Raw genomic sequence first — 21,448 nt, 5'->3', positions numbered from 1 at the left:
CGAGGCACGCAGTGGCTGCAGGAACAACATGGGGCCACGGGGCACACAGTGGCTGAAGGAACAACACAGGGCCACGGGGCACGCAGTGGCTGAAGGAACAACACGGGGCCACAGGGCACGCAGTGGCTGCAGGACCTTTCTGTATCTCCTGCTTCCTTCTTTGGTGTTTTGCTCTTTTTTTCTCATCCATATTCTTTTCTGTAAGTGAAGCCCGGGCGACGATGAGCTTCATGTCTTCTGTGCAAGCTAATCCCATGGAATAGTGCTTTGGTTTTCAAGTCCAGCGCCTGTTCTCGCACCGCAATGCAGAGAAACATCCCACACAGGAGCCATTAGCTATGCCACTACTGCACCCCTGGCTATATCTTCCCAGGCCAGTTACAGTTTCCAGGCTTCAGAGCTGGGTAAGAAATAATAATATCTGCTTTCTGCTTAGATTTAAGGTCAGTCACACGAGAAAAAAAACTTGCTTGGTGTTGTGAGCCTGGCCAAGAACACACAGCCAGGGAGCTCATGGGTCCTGGAGTGAACAAACCACTGTTACTGAATGGATCAAACCGCCCTCTCAGTTCCTATCGCTGTATCAGTAGATTCGTGTAGCTCTCACGCCTCTTCAGAGAGACTTTACTATGCAGTAGATGGCAATGAACAGAGACCCACAAACAGTGAAAGTGCTGGGAATAAGTGAGAGCAGAGTACTCAGCCCTAAATGGGATGTCCATATCACAAGCCCCTCCCCCCATAGCTCAGGGATCACTGAATAACATTGACTTTTGTTCTTTCAAGAATCGAATGGCTATGGCTATAAGTGATCTTTCTGATATCATTTGAATGTATGAGTTATAAACCTGGACCAAACCTAGGTCTCTTCTTCCCCTGACTGTCCACAGGTAATTAAGAGGTTAGTTACGGACTGGAGAGATGGCTCAGAGGTTAAGAGCACTGACTGCTCTTCCAGAGGTCCTGAGTTTAATTCCCAGCAACCACACGGCGGCTCACAACCATCTATAATATGATCTGATGCCCTCTTCTGACCTGTAGGTGTACATGAATGCAGAGCACTCTATACACAATAAATAAATAAATAAATAAATAAATAAATAAAAATTTAAAAAGAGATCAGCTACAAATCTCACTGTTTTGGGGGCTATCTTGCTCTCAGTAGTGGCCATTTCCTTTTCCAAGGGCCTCTCAGATTTCTCCAGGTTGTGGAGCTCATTTTAGCCATCGAGGGGGCCTGTTCAGACACTCAGGCAGGAGGCCAGAAAAGAACCCCGCGGCCTGCTGGGCTTCCCTGGCCTCTCCACTTGTATGGACTATGCAACAGCCACAGCGGTAGTCAGAGCCTGCTCCCGCCTGGTTATAGTCATGGGAAGGTCAGCTATTTCCTGATCCCCATGGGAGAAGGCAAGCTTCTCAATCAGTGTCTTAAAATAGCCAGCCATTCTCAGCTGCTTGGGCTGGAGGCCCTCCAGGGAGAGCAAAGGGACAGAGTGGAAATGAGATGCCGCCACAGCTCCAGCAAGGACCTGCTCCCCAGACCTTGCCGACTCAAGGGTGGCACTCTCTCTTTGCTGTTGTTATTGAGAAGTTGACTGTTTGCAAGTTGTTCCTTCATTTGAAAGGAGAACCAGTCAACTTGAACAATGAGACTAAACATTGCCATTTTCTTTGGGGCTCTCTTCGGAGCTTTGGGGGTTTTGCTGTTTTTGGTAGCTTTTGGCTCGGACTATTGGCTTCTGGCGACCGAAGTGGGCCGGTGTTCAGGTGAACAGAATGTGCGTTTCTTCTTCAAAATACCAAAGTGCTTCATAGCAATGAGAGCAGCTTTATGTGTCATCTTAAGGAATAGCAGTGGGGTGTCTATTTCTTCACGGAAGAGCTCCGTAGGGAGCTGGTGGGCATCGTTGCTGGGGACGACAGGCATTAAGATGTAGCAGACTTCATTATACTCAAGGATTGACAGTGGCTCGCTTTTCTTCTGTGCAGATAGAGAACATCACTTTCCACCACGAAGGCTTTTTCTGGAGGTGCTGGTTCAATGGCATCGTGGAAGAGAACAGCTCCAACATCTGGAAGTTCTGGTACAGTAAGTGCAGCTGCCTTTGTTCTGCCCCCTTTGAGTGAGACAAATGCAAGCAGCCTCTAATTTAGCACTGGCCACATTCAAGTGGATTGGACTCCTGAACTGTTCAGTCTCAGTCCAATGGCATCGAAAGGGTCACAAACAGACTCCTTTACAGGAGAAATGTCTCTAGAAATAATTTCTATTATTTTATCAAAGTAGGCATCTGGATTTTATAATAAAACTCAAGTACCTGCTGTTTCTCTGCCCATGTTTAAAATATACTGCCTCTAAATAAAAAAGAAGATTTTTTTCCATCGTAATTTCTATTCAAGTGTTTATTATTGCTATGTTTCAAATAAGTGTTTTGGAAATCCATTTGGCTATAAACTGAGATTTCAAATACAAAAGCCCAGAAATAGAGATATTATTTTATATCCATAGCTTAAAAGGTTTTTTAAATCTCTTTTTTTGTTTGTAATGAAACTTAATTACCAGGGATAGCAGATGAAAGCCACCTTCATTGGGCTTTACCCAAGCGTGTAGGCAACATCAAGAAATGCCTTCCTTTTGATGTGTGTGTTCTAACAGGAAAATTTCAAGTTCCCTTTTTGAAGTCCAGGAACTTGAAGACTACGATGCATTCCTTGAACTGTATTTCTTCTGCTGTATTTACCTTTGAAAAACAATTCACCCAAAATATCTAGTAGTCATTTTATTATTATCTTCCTCAATAAAAGAGCTAGTTATTAGCGTAAACCTTGGAGAGGATGGAGACGATGGTCCTATTTCAAATGCTTCTGCTTTTTTTTTGTATATGGCAACTTGTCACTAGATTGCATGAACCCCCGGTGACCTTACGTCCTCCTTCTATGTTCTGCCATCTTAGCCACTGTCAGAATACAGACTTAGATCTTGAAACCTAAATGCACATGGGACAAATTTTAAGATTCTATAGGACATAAAAGTTATTCTTGTGGTTTCCTCAAATGCTGGAATTTTGTTTGAATTCTTAGTGTTAATGGCTCCATCATTTGTATCGTTTCCCTCACATTAGAATAAATGTAAAGGAAACTTTCTGCTAGTCTAAACTAGTCAAGGTCAAACTCGACTTTATTAGATTTCAAAAGCAAACATTTTGGAATACCTATCATGTGCCAGGCATCCTGTTGGTAGAAGAAATATATGAAAACGCGTGCAGCATTGTGCCTGAGCTTCAGGACCCAGGCAACTTGTGCTCTTTCCATTGTGTGGCAGCTGTTTTAGAAAACCCTCATTCCAAGTTCGCCATGTTTTTCAGTAGAGTTTTCCTCATCTGGCAGAGCACCGAGCTTGGTGATAGGCCTGTGGCTTTGTTTTGTTTGCGTGTCCCTGGTTCCTGGGTTCCCATTCCATTAGACATGAGTCATCTCTGAGCCTTCAGTAATGGACACCATTTCTCTGCTCTTCCTAGCCAATCAACCGCCGTCCAAGAACTGCACGCATGCTTACCTTTCTCCATACCCCTTCATGAGGGGTGAACACAACTCCACCTCCTACGACTCTGCCATTAGTAAGTACACTGACCTACAGGTGGCTCCCAGGACTGGCTTTGCTGAAAATGGTTTACAATTAAACATAATTTAACATCTATAATTACAATGCTCCATCTGATACTAACTTGCTAAATGTAAAGTATTAATATTTTAACAGATCATTTATAAGTTTAATTAGAATACATTGATCTGAAACTGGAGTTACTGTGGTTTACTAGCTATTATGCAAATAATGTTAAATGTAGCCTTGGATTGGAAGCTAGGCTATTTATCAGGAAGAGCTGCTTCCTGGGTGGAGCTAAAGTATTGCAGGAGGCATCCTATTTACTGTTTTCTGTAAGTGTTACACATGGAATGTGATTATACTACCCTGCTAATAAAAGTGACTTAACTCCAAAAGTGTGATTGGCCATCGACAGAATTAACTGGAACTCGTATTAAAAACATTATTTTGGGCTCCTAAATAAAGGTTGAGCACAAACTATCAGTACCTTACAGAGAATCACGTGTATTGCTTTGGGAAAAAAAAGTCCTAATTTGGGTAGTGTTTTGAATAAAATTATATTAGCCAGAGTTCTACAGAGCAGAGCCATTTGAACCTTTTTCTGTATGTTTTCTGGATCGGGTCCAGAAATTCCCGGATACCAAGATCCTCAGATGCTGAAGTCTCTCATATAGAGTAGACAGCATACAACCTGCTCACACCCATCTACATGCTTTAGGCCGTGTCCAGATTTCTTATACTACCTAATAAGTTTGCAAATTGTATATAAATAATTGCTATGCTGTATCATTTATGGAATGACAAGAAGAATGAGAAGGGTGGGCATGCTGGGTAGAGGCGTATTGCTTTTCTAAGTATTTATATCTGATAATTGGATGAAACCAAAGGTGTGGAAGCTGGGCATGAGAGAGGAGGGGCATATAAAAATGGTCTACCACTCACATATCTGTCTGCCTGCCTGCCTTTCTGTCTGTCTGTCTATCAATTTTAAGGATTTTTCTCAGGGTACTTGTGGGCCTGGGAGGTCTGAAGTCTGTGAGGACGGTGGTAGGATGGATACTCCCATGAAGCTTTTATGTTGTATGGCAAAAGTCCTTCTTCCTCGGGAGCCCTGTCCTTGCTCTTAGGTCTTCACATTACTGAACGAGGCGCACCCATTTATGGCTACTGATGCGCTGTTCTCAAACTGAAGACAGCTGATTACAGGCACTAATGAAGTCTACAAAGTGACATCTTCACATATTTGGCCCGGCCACCATAGTCTGACACACTGCATTAACTGTGTGTTCAACCATTTTTCTTCTTTCTGTTAAAAATACATACATGACAATTTTGTGTTTACGAATGGAGATATCATTTGCCTTGTGGCAGCCCCTTGACACTCTGTGGAGTAAGTAAGTAGTCTGGATAGGAAGACAGATGAGGGTGAGGTCACCTGCAGCCGTGCTTGTCATTGCAGCCCTAATGACTGTGGCCTTGAGCAATGGCTATGATGTGAATTCCCACTGAAAACTGAGGAAGGCAGAGCCTCCATTTCTGCCTGAGGCTCCTGTGTCCTGCAGGAAGCAGACAGTCTTACTGATAGCAGAAGAGATGGGGAAGACAGACAGGAGCACAGAGACTTATTGTGATTACAGGGAGGTCACAGAGCCATCCCTTTCCCACCATTCTTAGTTTTATACAGTGAACTAGGAGGTGATATGGGGTTGGGTTTTCAGAACTTGGGGTCACTACCTTAATGCCAATATCGTCATTACCGTTCTTATTTCTAGGTCTTTCAGTGGGTGAAGTACTATAGCTCCCATACATTAAAAACTTGTGCCCCTTAAGGCGATGCTGGAGAGCTATAAAAATGAAGAAATATCATCATCTGTGCGTAATAATTATGTTAGAGATGGAGTGGAAATGAATGTCCTGGAAATCTCACTGCAATTACACTTAGAATTATTATGTAGCACTTGGTGCAATTATTGGCCAGTAATTTGCATCCAGCGACAAAATTGTATCCAATTTTTAAAAATAGTACCAAACTCTAGTTTGGCCTCCATATGTAACTTCAGATTTGCTTTAAGCAGCTTTATTGGACACTGAGTAAAAATGACGAAGTTGGACAAAGATGTGTTCTACAGCAGAATTCAGACGCATGTGTCCTGTGGTCTTGAGATAATGAGCAAGGCTGCCCTTTATTTCCTACATTCAAGGAAATGGCAGAGATTTCCTGAGTAGCAGCCCACCTGACGTCTGTGTTTGTGTTTCCCAATTGATGAGACTCGTGTTCCCTAGACCCCCAAAGCTGTTTTATAGGCAGCTCTGTGCAGCTTCGTAATTACCAGGTATCACAGTCATTTTCAGTAAATTGGAGGTATTGTTTATAAAATCTGAAGTATCACGTTGAGTTTTTGGATGGCCGTTGGTCAGCATTGGTTTCTCTGTGAAAATGAAGCAGCCGCGTGCGCATGCGCCAGCTGGTTATTGGCAGAACTAACACAAAGGCCCACATGCCTGGCTTCTGTTTCACTGCAATTTTATAAACTACAGTGAAAGAAAAGATGGAGTACCATCGCTTAGTGCGAAGAGACATGAGGCTGAGGTTGGTGGCACATGACTGTTCAGGAAGCAGATGGGGAATTCAAGTCTAGACTGAGACACACAAAAAACAACCAAACGAGCAGCAGTACGCACGTGTGCTTCCTGTATCTTCCTCTGAATCGAAGCTGTGTGTGCGTTTGGTTCTAATTCAGTGTTTTCTTTATATATTTTTAACTTTCAAAGACAGTGTGAGAACCACTCATTCTCAAATTTGTATAACAGAATCGTTGTCCAGGCCTAGTGAAGGTGGCTTAATTTTCAATTGTCGAAACAGGCTTATGAATGTCAGAGTTCATTAGACAACCCCATTGGAGAGCTGCCAGGGTTTAGATTTCCTGGCTCTTTCATGTTTATATTCATCATAGTGCACTTGTTTGCATCATTTGGTGACGGCAGACTGGAATGCATTAATTTTCACGATAATTCAACTTGAATTATCGCATTCTCCTTTGTTGTGCCCTATCGTCGCTGGCCTTTCTGCCCATCTCTAGTGCTATTATGATTATTGTAATCACTCCCCTGAGCCCCTTCTAGCTCGGCGGTAGCACAGAACAGACTAGACTACTTTGGTTTTTATTTTTATTCATATCGATGATTCTAGAAGTTAATATAATGCCTCATAACTGAGAAATGCTAATAACTTACGGAGAGTAACTTTATATCAGATTTACTGTTAGAAGCTGGAGACAGCTCAGTGGTAGCACATTTTCCTAGCCTGTAAAATCATCAATCAATCAATCAAATACTTTCAGTAATATATCATTGTAATTACTTTTAGATGAAAAAATTAAAACTGAATTACAGACTTGGTTTCCTTTTTTCTTGGTGAGGGCTGAGGATAGAACTCAAGGCCTTATAAGTGCTGAGCTCACACACTACCACAAGACTTCACACTAGCTGCTCCCTCCCTCTGTCCGTCCGTCCCTCCCTCCCTCCCTCCCTCCCTCCTTCCCGCCTCCTTCTTTACTTCTTGCTTCCTTCCTACCTTCCTCCCTTCTACTCTGTTTTCCTTTGTGTGTGTGTGTGTGTGTGTGTGTGTGTGTTGTAATGTGTGTGCACCACAGGGTTTTGTTATGCAGTCTGTGCTTGCCTGAGACTGGTTATTTCCTGCCTCATTCTCCCAAGTGCTGGAATTACAGATCCAGCCACCACGCCCACCTCCTGTTTTCTAAGCAGTAGCATCTCGTGGACATAATGTCAACTTTTCTTGAGCTAAATGGAATATGCACACGGGCTGGGTTTCTGGACCTTTGAGTCCTGCAGAGTCTGTTCTTCTCTCTGCCTGGGCATGACTGTTTACCACTTCCCAGCCGTCCCCCACTGTTCTAACAAAAAAGAATCAGGTTTCAAGGATTCTGAGGAAGACATTCCTACATTCTTCTGGCAGATCTATATGCTCATGGACTAGGCCACTTTCCCTGTTTTAACAATATCCTTAACTGTATCTTTGAAAATGCACTTTTTTCTTGCTTGCCTGTATACTTATTTCTTTCACACATTTCTAAGCAACTCTATCTTACTCTCCATGGGATGAGAGTCTCGTCTGTTTGGCTCAGGACTGTGCAGTATCCTCTGTATCACTATGTCTTCCTGTATGTGAGCGCTGATGCCTAAGCATCTGTGGATGCATGTTGGTGTTGCCTCTTTACTGAACAGACCAGACGCCTCTTACATTGCCTTTTCCCTCTCCTTTACACTTTTTGGTCTCCAGCACAGTTTCCAGCAGTCAGCCATCTTTGCCTCATTGTCAGTGCTTATTCTTTTCCAGTCTTGTCTCTTCTGCTCTCATGTAAAATGTAGGCTGAAGTGGTTGCTGGGAAAGGCAGGAGAGATCCATCCACAAGCTAAAGCTGTGCTTTAGAACGCACGTGCAAGTGCCAGAAAGCACCTCATCAAAGCAAGGGCAGCTCTTTTCCTCATGGACCGAGAAGCTTGAGGGTGCTGCCATGGAGATGCTGTGTAGGAACAAGGCCTCTCCTTTCCTTCACCAGCGGCATTCGTCTGTCACTTCGTTTTTTACTAACATTGGCCAAGTGTGTCTAGAATCTGCTGTGGGATTCATCAAACTGTTACACTTTCTAAAGGTGGGGCCAGAGAGCTTCGGGCTTCTCTAGCTCCCCTAACAGATGAAGACTAGAAGGAACGGCAGGAGGTGAGGGTTTGAGTGAGGTAACTGAAGGTTTCCACCCCAGGGAGGTGGGCATCCTGCTGAAAAATCACCAAGATAGAATAAGCATGGGAGAGAACCTTGCAAAGAGATGACAAACAGGATTAAGTGTGGTCACCAACAAAACCTTGGTCACCAAACAAAAGAAAGCCTGATGACTCTGGGGTGACAGGTGGAGAAGCTGTCATCCAGTTTAAACAACATACACAGAGAAGCAGCATGGTGCTTGTCTCCTGCTAATGTGCCTTTTGAGCACATCGAGGGGACAACAGAACTGAGACCACACTCAGGAGCAGTATAGTGCGTTGTCAGAAAAGCCAACAGCAAGGAGGCATGGTCTCCAGTGACAAAGGCAAAGTAAAAGGGGTCCAGAGGCACAGGAAGGAACAGGATCATGCACAAACAATGCAGTTGCTCGGGTGACCATCACAGCCCCTCCTCACCGAGAGCTCTGCCCTAGGTGCCCATCAAGATTACCATTTCTGATTCCTTCTTCTTCCCCTAAACCTGCCTGCCCTGCTGGTGTCATCCTGGACTCCCAGACCTCTGCTCTACAGCGCATTCTGGCTCATTGTCCATTCTTAAATTGAACTTGAGGCTCTGTTCTGGGAATGCCCTTCTTAGCCCCTGGGGAACTCATTTCTAGTTCCTGCTCAGTTTATCACCTCCTAATCCGCCTGAGAGCCAAGTCCCATGCCAGCCTTGCCTTGCCTTTTTCTTCTCCCAAGGGACAGCTTAATAAGCTTTGCCCCTCATAAAGGAGTGGGGCAGTGGAGTGCTGCAGTGGCAGGGGAGGGAGGAGTGGAAGGGAGTGTGCAGTGAGAAAGGTGAGGGTCCTGTGGTTAGCCAGCCCTGGGGCTTGGAATAGCCACTGTAAGAGCACAGCACACTGAGAGGCCTTACAAAAACAGCCGTGCTCACAAACTCATCTTAGTGTGCTGCACGAAGCAAAATCGCATTTTGAAATACATGCCCTGGCATTTGACTTCTTGATCTGGCACAGGACTGAGTTCAATTTTTGTGGAGTTAAGGTAAATTCTTCCAATATGTGTAAGAGACACAGTGGCCAATCCTTGGTGCCTAATAATCACCCTAGGCTGTCTTTCCCATTTTTCTCTTGCAGATCAACTTTCTTGTGTATCTCTGGTCTATTTATTATTATTTTTTGAATGTTCATAGATGTCAATTCTATACATTGTTTTAAAGTTCACAAGTATTTTAAACACTCCAAATTTATGTAAGTAGAAAAAAATAACACACTTCAAAACTGAATAGAAAGCGTATCTAGTAATTTCCCCTATAATGCCAAGTGCCTAGAATTTGGAAATATGGTCTCATCAAGTTGATTTTCTGCTAGTCATTCAAACATTTGGCCCCAAACAGCCATGACCACAGACTGATCATATATTGCAGGGTTTCTGCAGTTCCTGGTTAATAACTGATCTTTCAGGTGAGAGCCTCCAACACAGGTTCCAAGTGGCTTAGGTGTAAGTACTCCCCCACAACTTACACTGAGCTGCTCACAGTCACCCCTGAGAAGAGAAATGGCTCTGCATAGGCAGTCTCCAGCTGCAGTTAAAAATTATTCTTAGAGAGGAAGTTATTTTGTATTACTTGTATTCAGTGTTCCTTGGATTGTAAAGTGGTTCCCTTCTGAAGATAAGACTGTGCAGTCCTTCATAGCAGTATGGCTTGGCTTTCTTTTGGGAGGACAGGGTCTCACCTCTGTGTGTGTCTGCGGAAATGCTTACTGTGCTCAGAAGTAGAATTCCCTTCTCAAGATGGCGGCAGAGCAGGGCTTCCCAAACTTGGCACCTTTGCATGGTGGGCTAGCTGGTTCTTTGCTGTGGGGACTGTCTGGTGCATAGGTAGATGGTCTGCAACAAGCTTGGCTCCAGCCCACTAGACTCCAAGAGTGACCCCTCATTATGACTGTTAAAATTATCTCTATATATTGACAGGTATCCTGGGCAGTGGAGGTAGGGTTGGCATACACACAAATATTGGCCTCTGACAAGACCCCTGGGGACTTAGAGGCACCCACTCCTAGCATTTTCAGCCCAAAGCATACACTTTTGAAAACATATTTGTTCCTCAATAATGTGGGAACATTGGTCCAGGACCTACCCCATGGACACCAACATCATGGCTGCTCAAGTCCTTTATTAAAAATTGTCTTTCTTTTTTTTCTTTCTTTCTTTCTTTCTTTCTTTCTTTCTTTCTTTCTTTCTTTCTTTCTTTTCTTTCTTCTTCCTTCCTTCCTTCCTTCCTTCCTTCCTTCCTTCCTTTCTTTTTTTTGCCAAGAAACTATGCAACTCATTCCATGTCCTTTAGATGATTCTTGGTGACACAATTTCCATGTGACAGCATTTTCAGTAGTCACTATGCTGTGTTAATTGGAAAGAATGGCTAGAAGTGTGTAGTGTCTGTCATAAACATCTATAATTTTGTTTTTACCCATATTCCTCAAAATTATTGCTCATTTCCTGAATATTTTGATCCAAAGTGGGATCCTGTGCACTCGCCCTGCCTGCATGTTGTCTGGGTAGAGTCCTGAGCCCTTGGCCACATAGTGATGCGTGTTCCATTTCTGTCTTCTTTCATCAGAATGTGTAATCCCAAAGGGCGCAGGGAGCTCACCCAGGCCTCTTGTCTTTAAATAATATTGCCGTGGTTTTCGGTTTGGGGCCTTTCTCTTGAAGACAGTATCAAAGTATCCACTGGAATTTTTTTTTTTTATTACTAAGTGCCTACAGTATCCCTGGCACTATTGTGCTATTCCAGGAGAAGCTTGGAACTCTTGCCCTCCTAGAGGTAACACTATATAGGTAAGGCAAAACCAAACCAGATTATCCAGCACAGCATGCTGATGGGTGTAAAGGATTATAAACTGGCTTAGGAGTGTAAGTTCTAAGCAATAGGAACTTAAATAGGAAAGGGGAGGTCTGTGCTGGAGAGGCTTCTGCTGGGCAGCTGAACCATCTCCATGGCCCCAAGTGCCTCCTGTGGGGCCCAGATACAGGCTGCACAGAGCAGGTGTCACACAGGGACAGGCAGGTGGCCAGCTTCTGTGGGGAGTTAACAAGCCCAGCTTCCAGACAGTGCTCAGCCTCTGGCCCAGGCACTTGAGCTAAGAGCATTCACAACAGCTTCTTTTACAAACGAGTTTGTAAAATGGACATAAAAATAGAAGCCACTTGGTATAGTTGTGAGTAAATGGAGTAGAGATGATAGCAGAAGCATTTAGTGAAACAGTTGCCATGTCATGACTCAACAAAGGCCAGCTATTCCTATGATGCTGCCCCGTTCAGAACTCCCAGAGTAGGGTGCCACAGGCCAGAAGCACCCATGATGGCTTCTCCCTAGTGCAGCGTTTCCTGTCCTGCTTTCTCGTGTGTGTGTATGTGTGTGTGTGTGTGTGTGTGTGTGTTTACATGAGGCATTTGGAAGAGTTTTCACACAGAGTACATTTTTGTTGTCGTTAAAATTACCATTCAGCTTGTAGTGTCATCCTTTAGTAGAACGTCATGTGACTTGATGAACATCTGGCATTCTTTATCTGGTTATTGGTTGAAATCCGCTCAACAGATGTTTGTTGACTGCACATTATTATATGCTAAAAATTTTTGTGTGGGCTCTGGCAGTTAGTGTTAGCTAGATGGTGTTCTGTTTTTGTTTAGAAGAGTCCATTGGTGTTTTGAACCATTCTGGTTGTGGCTGGCTTCACATTTTCTAGTCATCTGATAGTGTTGTGGTGTCTTTTTCATTGCCAATGCTGGCCTCAGTCTTAGTATTATGTCTGAGGTTGGCAGCTGTCATCTTCCAGGTCTTACAGGAATGTGTCCAGTGTCCCCGACCCTTTGCTTGTGATACACAGTCACTGTTACCATTTTTATGTCGATGTAAGGCGTTATCCTTCATCACTGTGTTGGGGATTCTTTTCTTTGCCCCCTGCCCCCACCCTCCCCCGCCACCCGCCAAGAGCCAGAGTTTGATGTATTTGCCGCTGTTACAGTTTTGCTCTGAATTTCTTTGGCTTTATGTCATTTGGCTTCTGTCTCATCTGTACATCTGGTTCTTCGGGTGACTTTGAAAACCTTCAGCAATAATTTCTCTGAATGTTTTTTTCCCAGCCCGATCCTATTTATTTCAACCTGTGAGACAAAGAATACAAACATCCTTAATAGTTTGTCATGACTCCACAGCATCGTTGAGTCTCTGCTCATCTTTGGAAGTCTATCCAGCCTTGTTGGGTTAAGGGAGTTCCTGCCCCTTCGTTCAGAGCACATGCCTGTTTCCTTGTCCCTCTGCATTCCGCTAATCAGCATATTTATTGTCACTTCAGTTATTTCAGATAACTCAATTTTTATTTTGAAATGCTTACTGTCCTTTCCAGTTTTTGTATGATTCTAGAGTTTTCAATCTTGTTGCTCAGACATTTTCATAGCAGCTGCTTCAAAGTCCCCATCAGACAAAGAGCTCTGCACCTCAGCCTTGGTGTATGAGGACTTCGCTTTTTATTAATGTCACAATTTCCCAGATCTTGGCTTTACTGATGATGTTTAAATTAGAACTAAAGTCGTGAGTAGACTATTATATGATCATAAACCTTGTTAAAAATTGTCATTTAAGTCAGCTTTTATTGACACTGCTTTGGAGAGGAAAAGGGTGGACATGGCTTCATTTACATATGATGGAGGTGGTTTCTAAACTCTGCCCTTCTTAACCTGTGACACCTGTGTGTGCATGTTCCTTGTTCTGATGACTGATAGTGAGGGGCTGGTCTCACGTCTGCTCCCTCTGACTCTGGCCTAGCTGGTGGAGGCCCCAGTTACAATCCCACCCATAGCCTTCACTCACAAGGGAAGGGTTGAGGATACATGGGCAGCTAGAGGTGAACGCCCTGGCCCTGCAGTGGGCCTCCCGTCACTCTGTTCTGGTAAGAAAAGTTGTGCTTCCTCTTTGCCTATGGTGAGTGGACATACTGGCACCCCACATGCTCCCCACTGCTACCATGAAGAGTGGTCTCACCGACACTTGGAGTGGATGAATGCCCAGGCTTTTCGGCTGCAGAGTGGTTGAGCTGAATCACATCTTTCCTGTGGTGTTTGATGAAAACGACCCTTAAGCTCCCCCGCTCTTCCTCTAGCCTTTGGCAGAAGTACAAGGGCTTGCTTTGGACTAGTGGCAGAACTGATCGCTTGTTTAGGCTTTGGAGTGCAGAGTTTTGTTTTCCTTTTAATATATTGGTGCATCTTCTTGATTCCAGTTCTGGGACATACAGGGTAATATTCTGTTCTGTTCCTTGAGTCCCAAGGTCCCTAGCTTGCCTGTTTTCTGCTAGTCACCTTTATGGATATTTTCACCACTCATTTTATGTGTAATATCCAGGGTGTTTAGTTGTGCCTGGCAGAAAGACTAGAAACAAGTGTGTTTATCTCATCTCCCTGGGAGCAGGAGGGCTTTTTATCTGGTTGTGTTGTGCAGGGACAGCTGGCAGGATTGACTGACGGATTAGATGTGGGTGTGACAGAAAGGACACACCGAGTGATAACTCTTTTTTGTCCTTAGCAACTGGAAAGTACAAGTGCTGGAGACAAGGAAGGCTGGGCAGGCTGTGTGAGCACCTAAACATGCTAAGTGAATATTATGTCAGCCTTGGGATTAGAGTCTGTGCTTGAATGCAGGAAGTGTACCTTGAGCAACCATGTGTGGAGGTACCTTTAAAGCTTCCAAACAAGAAGAAACTCCTTGCAAAATGAGGACAGAGGGACAGGTCAATGTAAGAACAGGCATAAAATGTTCCATTGACAAGATCAGAGAGAAGAGCCGGGACCAGCCCAGGGAACTTAGAACACGGATCTCAGAGCTTAGCATCTTGGGCAATAGCAAAGACTGTTCAAGGAAACATTTTTACCTCTTGTGTTTCTTTTAGATAGGCCCATTAGTCTAACTGATCTCTTAGCCTAGAGGCCCAATTCTGGGGCTTGCAAGGAGCCTAGAAGAGCTATTTGGTTCCCAAAGGCCAATTGAGAAGAAGATAATGAAGATGGAAAAGGAATTTCTTCTTAGCATAGAGAAAATCAGCAGACCGTGCCTGGACAGGCCCTCCTTCTGAAAGACTAAACCAGTTCTAGGGTGATGCCACCAGGGTCAGGGGTATGTAGAGCTGGTCGTCTTAGTCAGGTGACAGTCTGGCTGATTGTGGTACCAGGGTGGGTCAAGGAGTGGCTTTTCTTCAGTAAGAACGCTGCTGCTACCTGGTGAGGTGTTTTGATTTCTCATTGGACACTTACCCATCAATTCTGTTGTTGAATTCAAGTGACTGTGGGACAAAATGCTTCGGAGAAGGGAACCAGTCTGAAGGGCAGGATGGAGGTGGCTGGCCTTCGGGGTTAGGACAGCCACTGGAGGCATCTCTATATTGCTCGTGGTCTGGAATAGAATAGCATAACGCTAGCCACAGGAATTCTGTCGATTATGATGTCCCTTCAAATCTTGGAAATAACTTATTCTTATCTTGACGTCCACAGCATAGAAGACAGTGGACTATTGTCTTTAAAGCACTCTCTTTGCGTGGTTGGCAAGCCTATAGGCTTAGGTGAGCAGAAGTATGGTTCAGCGTTCACAGCGGCAATGAGGGTAGAAACGCACATTGCTGCTGCTGCTCATCATGGCTGCTGAGCCCTGACTGAGTCAGTGCTTTTACAAAGAGCCATCTCTAGGCCAGTGTTCTCAACCTTCCTACCACTCCATTTATTACAGCTCCTCCTGTAGTTGTGACCCCCAAATTATTTCCATTGCTACTTCGTAGCTGTAATTCTTCTGCTGTGATGAATCATGATGTAAGTAGCTGATATACAAAGTAACAACCCCCAAAAGGGTCAAGACCCACAGGTTGAGAACCGTTGCTCTAAGCTGAGCCTAAGTCCATCATAAGCCATAAAAAACGCAAATACTGCTGTAATTTCAGGACCAATAGCAGGAATTTGACCTTTGTGAAATTATCAATAACTGGAGACCAAAAGCCAGAGTGACACCATCTGACTTTCTAAGCGATTAGTTGCTTAGGTTCTTATGTCATCTTATCTGTCTGTAGAAACCTACTAACACTGATAATGTATATAAAAACATTTACTGCAGGCTTTTGTTTTTAATTAATAAGAATTTAAAAAGCAATATGAGGTAATTTATTTTTTTTTTCTTATTACAGTCCTGAAGAGCAGTAGAAACATGCCTGAAGCTAACATTACATGCAATGCTCATGTTAGGCCCCCCTCCCCGCTCCCCTGGCCGTATGTTTGTGTGTTACAGAAGAATCATGATTGGCCCAATGCAGCATTTGAAACAGCCACTTGGGAGCCAAAGAAATAAGGCTTAGGTGTTGCCATCCAATGATGCTACTAAGCTCTCAGCTGCCCCCGTGTTCATTTCTTGCTTCATAGTTAATCTCTTTGTCATATCAACACGAGCAAGATGTCCTTACAAAGAATAGGTGATAGGTAATTCTGCTCTGAGAAGAAATGTAAGTGGCCTAAGAATGCAAGCCCCACTTGCTGGACTCCGTGTTCTACCTTAGAGGGGGATCGCATGCACACTTACAGCATAGAACAAAAGGAAGTATTAGGTCAAAGCATTTACCAAGTAGAGCTGTGGAACGTTGGGTACCACAGCACAGAGCGCAGCTTTCAGATACTAGGGAGAACATGCTTAGCTTTGATTGGTGGAAGGTGACCATCTGCTAAGTGAGTGTGTCCAAAATGCTCTGACGTAACTCTAGAAAGAGCGCTAGATCCAGATCAGGGGATATATGGCTCCTAAAGAGAACCCATCATAGATTTCCCTACCCATCTGCAGTGTTCTAACCCTCCACAACCTGAAGGGTCTGTAGAATTTCCATCGGGATGTGGCTTAAAAAAACAAAAAGTTAGGAAACATTATTTCTCTATTTACATTGTAAGGGAAAACATTTTGTGCTCCTCAGAATGACAAACACGTTAAAGCACACCATGCTGATTAATTTGTAAGACTGACATTTTTCTTCTTAGTTTGGTTGAGTGAGTTGATGCCACGTTTCCTTTTCCTATATCTCTGCTGTCCACAAGTTAGCTGGGGGTTCTGAGGTAAAATGAAGTCGAGTTGTAGATACGAGAATTTTAACATGGGTTTACCTTGCCCAAAGTGGGTTTTCTAGTGTTTTTAAGCCATTGCTCTCTGTCAGTCCATAACCTAGGCTGCATTTGCATATACAAGCTTTTGCCATCGTGCTGTTAATATCCCACACAGCGTTTATGAATGTCATCTTGTTAATTTGTTTCCAGAGCAACAGCAGTTGTTCCACAATCAGAGGATGTTTGTTGGAACAGCTCTTCATGTCCCATAGTAGTTAGGGAGGGAAACCTTCCAAAAATATGTCTGCCATCGCTGCAGATAAATGTATAAAGCAAGCTCCTCTACAAACACGCAGGAGTAGCTGCGGGAGTCCTGGGCTGGGTCTCTGCTGTGGTGGTTTTCTCCTTACAAATGAGCAGTTTGAGAAAGCTGCTTCTTTCCGGCGGAGACTCGGAAGTTCCAGGCCTGCAGATCACCACAAAGGGTGTACTGACAGTGCTCTCACCAAGGCTCTATAGAGAAGAGAGGGAGGTGACCTCTGAGGCTGCTGCTTCAGCCTCTTTGTAGAGGAGACAGCCTGGGAGCAAGGGACAGTTAGTGTCTGGGTAACCAGTGAGGAACCCGACAGTGAACACATTTCCTCAGCAGTCCTTAGGCTCCGCCCCCAAAGAGGGCGGACCCCAGCCAGGTGCCTCTGACTGCAGTTGGTCAATGCCGGCTTAGGAGGTCCAGAATCATGTCTTTTTCTTAGTGGGGAAACGCTGCAAGCTCACTGTAAGGATCACAGGAAAGCCTTCCTTTGGCCCCTTGCTGACATAGACTGACAAAAGATTAATGGGAAGAAAAGACTTATAAACTGAGCACATGGATAAAGGGGGGCAGAATGGGCCGTTACCCACCAGCCCAGCAAGAGTCAGAAATTTTCATATGCTTTTGGTGAAAAGGATGAGGAAAATGAGGGGTTCAGGTGAACCCCAGTGGGGGAAGTAAACAGTGGGTTTGGAGAAGTACCACATAGCTGGGAAGGAAAGTTGCCTCAGCCTGCATAATAGACACCAGATTACAAGCAATTGTCTTCAGGCTGTTGAATGGGACCAAAATGCATGGGAAGAAAGCGTCTAAGTACACTAGCCAATTTGTGTTTTCTTCTTGTGCCGAGAGCTTAGAGAAATGAAAATTCTGGAAAAGGAACAGAAGAAAGTGTTTTTGTTTCTTGGTGGCTCCACACATGTAACAGGAAACAGGTATCACAGTAATTTCTGCAGTGACGTGTGCTGCTCTCTTCATCACTTTCATGTAAAATGATCAGCGTACAGGAACAGTACATGTTAGGGTGAGAGATCCCAGACTCCTTAATTGTGTGTGTATGTACCATGTAAGAAAGTTTGTCACAGAGTAAGCATGGGCGTCAGAGATGTCCCAGGCGTCCTGTTTGTTCTAAGGAGCCCTATATCTTATGTGCCTTTTCCTGAGATGCTCTGTGCACATGGAGGTCATATCTGAACACACCCAGCTCCTGCTTCTTTCCTGGTCAAGCCTTTCAGGGACATCAGCTGGTGGACTCGAGCCATCTCCGCAACCATAGTTCATAGTTTCATAGTTTCACTTTCCTGCTGAAACTCTGTGCTCCTTTCTCTTTAGCCTTAGTTCCGTGGGAATGCCTTCTAACTCATTTCCTTTGTCCAGGAGACAATTTCACTGCTGTGAACTTTGTCTGGTTTTCAGTGCTTTATCTAAAAATATTTAGCCTCTAAGCAAGGGGATATAAAGTTATATAAAATGAAAAAGATGTGAGATTTCTATCTTTTTGTTTGCATTTCTCTTGCAAAATTGAACTGTTTGTTTGATGGTTTTGAAACCAATATGTTGAGGGGACCTATAGCCAAGTTTTTAAAAGCTAGTGATTTAAAAAGAAAACATTTGTAGACGAAAGTCATAAAACTTGAGGCAGAACTATCACTTAGAAAAATGACTGCATCCCACAAGGAGCAATGTCGAGTATCTCTTGTGTCCTCCTGGGTCCCTTGAATGACTGCATCCCACAAGGAGCACCATCGAGTATCTCCTGGGACCCTTGTCTAACATCAGGCTGTTGCCCTGTACCCTGACACTACGCCACTGACCACTGCTGCTGTATTCTTCTCCTCCATTTCTATCTTTGTTGCTTGTGTTGTCTCGGGATTGCCATTCTTCTTGGCCATGCCTGCTCTCTCCTCTCACAATCACTTTCACCAAGAAACCTTAAACAGTGTGTTAAAATATAGCCTGGCACCCTTTCCTCATCTACTAAAAGTTACTATTTCCATTATAGGACCGCATACAAACTAATTTCCTTCCCAAAGGCCCCCTAACTTCCACTGCTCTCTCACTGGGTCTGGGCTTAGACCTTCAGCATACGGAGATGGGGCAGGAAAGAGAAACTTGCAGCCCCCACCAGAAAAAAAGACTGTTGGCTAGAAAGAGCTTTGCAAAGCCCTTGAGGCCTGCTGAGAACACCGCCCCTCCTTTGAGCTGAGGGGTAAGCTCAGGGCACTCATGTGCTTTCTCGGCTTGGACATCACGGGACTTTGTACACACTGTTTCGTTCTTCACTGTCCCGGATGATGACCTTCTGGATGCTTCTGCTCCTGAGCTTTACTGTACTATCATAGGCATGCCCCATGACTTACAGAGGGATGTGTCCCGATGGAGCCATCATATGCTGAAAATATGTTAAGTACACTAACCGGCTCACTATTCTAGCTGAGAAACATGGGCAGCTATAGGTACTGGTTGCTTTCCTTCTGTGACAACAGACCTGACTGGACACTGCAGCAGGCTCAGGCAGCATACTGTCAGTAGACAGGATCCATGCCCTTAGCCTAGGGCAGGATCAGGCCAGGTTACAGTAGCTACTGACTGCAGACCATTTAGCACTTGGTTAAAATTGGAAAATTTCAAATGAGGCCATGCGAGTTGGTGATTGGACATATTCCGATTAGTATAGGTTCGCCATTACTGTCTCTGGCACTGCAAAGCTCTCTCTCCAGGCTCCTTAGGAGGCATTAACAGGATAATAGACATGAATGCACTCACATCTGAATATTCTCTTCCCTTCTGGAAGAAACACAGGGTTTCCCAAGCCAGAGTTAAGGGGAGCCATGCTCCTCCTGCCCAACATGCTTCTTCCTTGGTACCTCAGTTGGTTTCACAGCAGGAGACTAGTTCATCCACCAGGTCTCTCACTGCGCCTTACGTCCTGAAAACATCCCATCCTAGTGATGAGTGGTTGCTTGATCTGGGTCAGTCCACAGATGTAGACACATTGTACAGACTGTCCTCCCGCCCTGGAACAGACGTGCCTGTATTTTTAGTCCTGCCTGTCTGCCAAGACCAGCAGCTCAAGGAGGTGAAGGACAGGATTACTGGCCTCCATGACAAGCATCTTGCCTCAGCCTGCAGCAGCATATCCTGAAGGTGCTTGTTTGTGCTGGAGTGAGGTGGAGCTATGGCCTTTGCTTTGGCCTCCTTGGCAGCCCCTGAAGTTGTGGTGAACACTTTTCACTAGCTTTGTGTCGAGGGAAGGCAGTGTAGCAAGGTTCAAAGAGTGAATAGTGGGTATCTTTGAGCTACAGGTAAAATATTTGTAACACGACAGATTTGAAATTGTGATCATTGTGACTTCTCCCTCTGTACTGTGGATAAAGTGAGTCTCACTGTCTAAATTATAATGCTACAAAAATGTCAAGAAGACACTTGTAACTTGATAGAATGAGCTGTGGAAATGTGGGTACAAGACAGCCAGGGCATTTGTTTTCCTTGCTGGTTGCTCATCACCTGGCACAGCACCAGGAACACTGCAGTAACTTGTGCTGGCGTTCTTCCTGCCTGTTTAAAGATGCATGTATTTCAGTACCACGATCACTGATGATTGATTAAGGACCACCATGGACTCTCTAGCCCTGTGAAGCCACAGGCCCAACTCTACAATGTCACATAGGCTTCTCTGTCCTTCTGGCTTCCTCATTGTCTCTTCACCAGTTCTACCAGAGAGTCAGCTGTGGGAGACGTTTCCTCCTACGTCCCCCATGGAATTTTCCTCTCCTCCAATTAGAATGGCCCTGGCCTCTATCTGCTGCTTCTTGAGATGGCAAGCAGACATCAAGGCCAAGCACAATGTATCTTTTCTCATTGTTGCTCGGCTGTGAAATGACAGCATGGTATACAGATACAATAAAGCCTGACTCCACTGGGGCACTTGTCACCGTGTTAAATGGGCCTGCTTTTCCCAGCTGTAATGAACTTGTGAAAGGATTGTGTCTTGCCCTTTCAGTTTTGGGCACTTTGTATACAGGCAGCCTTCTGCATGCATTTGCCAAATTGGTCCGGTCACCACAACCTCAGGGATATTCTAGGTGGTTCCAGGTAGATGTGAGTGCCTTGGGATGGAATTTACTAAGAAACCCACAATTAAAGCTTGGGGTGGTTTTGCCCATCATCATTCACATTAATGAGGTTTTATTGATTTATAGTGGAAAATAAATATCTTTTTGTTTTTCTCTTTACATAGGAATTTGGAATTTATGCTCATTATGCTATTGAACTCTTTCTTACCTGTGGCAACTTACTTATGTGCACAGATACACACACACACACACACACACACACACACACACACACACACACACACTACAAGAGGTGTATTAGAACTGAGAAGCTGACTCCACTATTGACCCATGAGATTAGATGATATTTGTTAATGCAGACTATAAGAACATTTTATTATAAGGTATAGCAGAGAGTTATAACCACAGCACAGCACACATATGTGAGGACTTAACTGCAACAGCTACTTTTCACAAATGATCCTAGTGCATCCTCGCATTGAACATATGTAGGCAGCACTATTTCACTTGCTACCAAGGCCATCATGAGACTCATGCCATTCTTAAGCAGGAGACCCCGTGGCCTTGGATGCATAGAGCTCCCCCAGTTCT

General features: G+C 44.4%; 1 protein-coding gene across 2 annotated transcripts in view; it reads left to right on the top strand.

Moving 5' to 3' along the window:
- The first annotated feature begins 1,453 nt into the window (after window positions 1-1,453).
- The window catches only part of Tmem182 (transmembrane protein 182), a 41,769-nt gene continuing 21,774 nt past the window's right edge, over window positions 1,454-21,448 (top strand). The window contains exons 1-3 of one of the 2 annotated variants that reach the window (XM_051152739.1): window positions 1,459-1,778; window positions 1,990-2,089; window positions 3,519-3,617. In XM_051152739.1, coding sequence (XP_051008696.1) covers window positions 1,647-1,778; window positions 1,990-2,089; window positions 3,519-3,617 — 331 coding nt within the window. In that variant the 5' untranslated portion in view covers window positions 1,459-1,646. Of the gene's footprint in view, window positions 1,779-1,989; window positions 2,090-3,518; window positions 3,618-21,448 lie in introns of both variants that reach the window. The other variant, XM_051152740.1, reaches the window with a different exon arrangement.

The sequence above is a fragment of the Acomys russatus genome, chromosome 11, assembly GCF_903995435.1.
Source record: "Acomys russatus chromosome 11, mAcoRus1.1, whole genome shotgun sequence".
Classification (NCBI taxonomy): Eukaryota; Metazoa; Chordata; class Mammalia; order Rodentia; family Muridae; genus Acomys; species Acomys russatus.
This window is presented reverse-complemented; position numbering and strand designations above follow the sequence as displayed.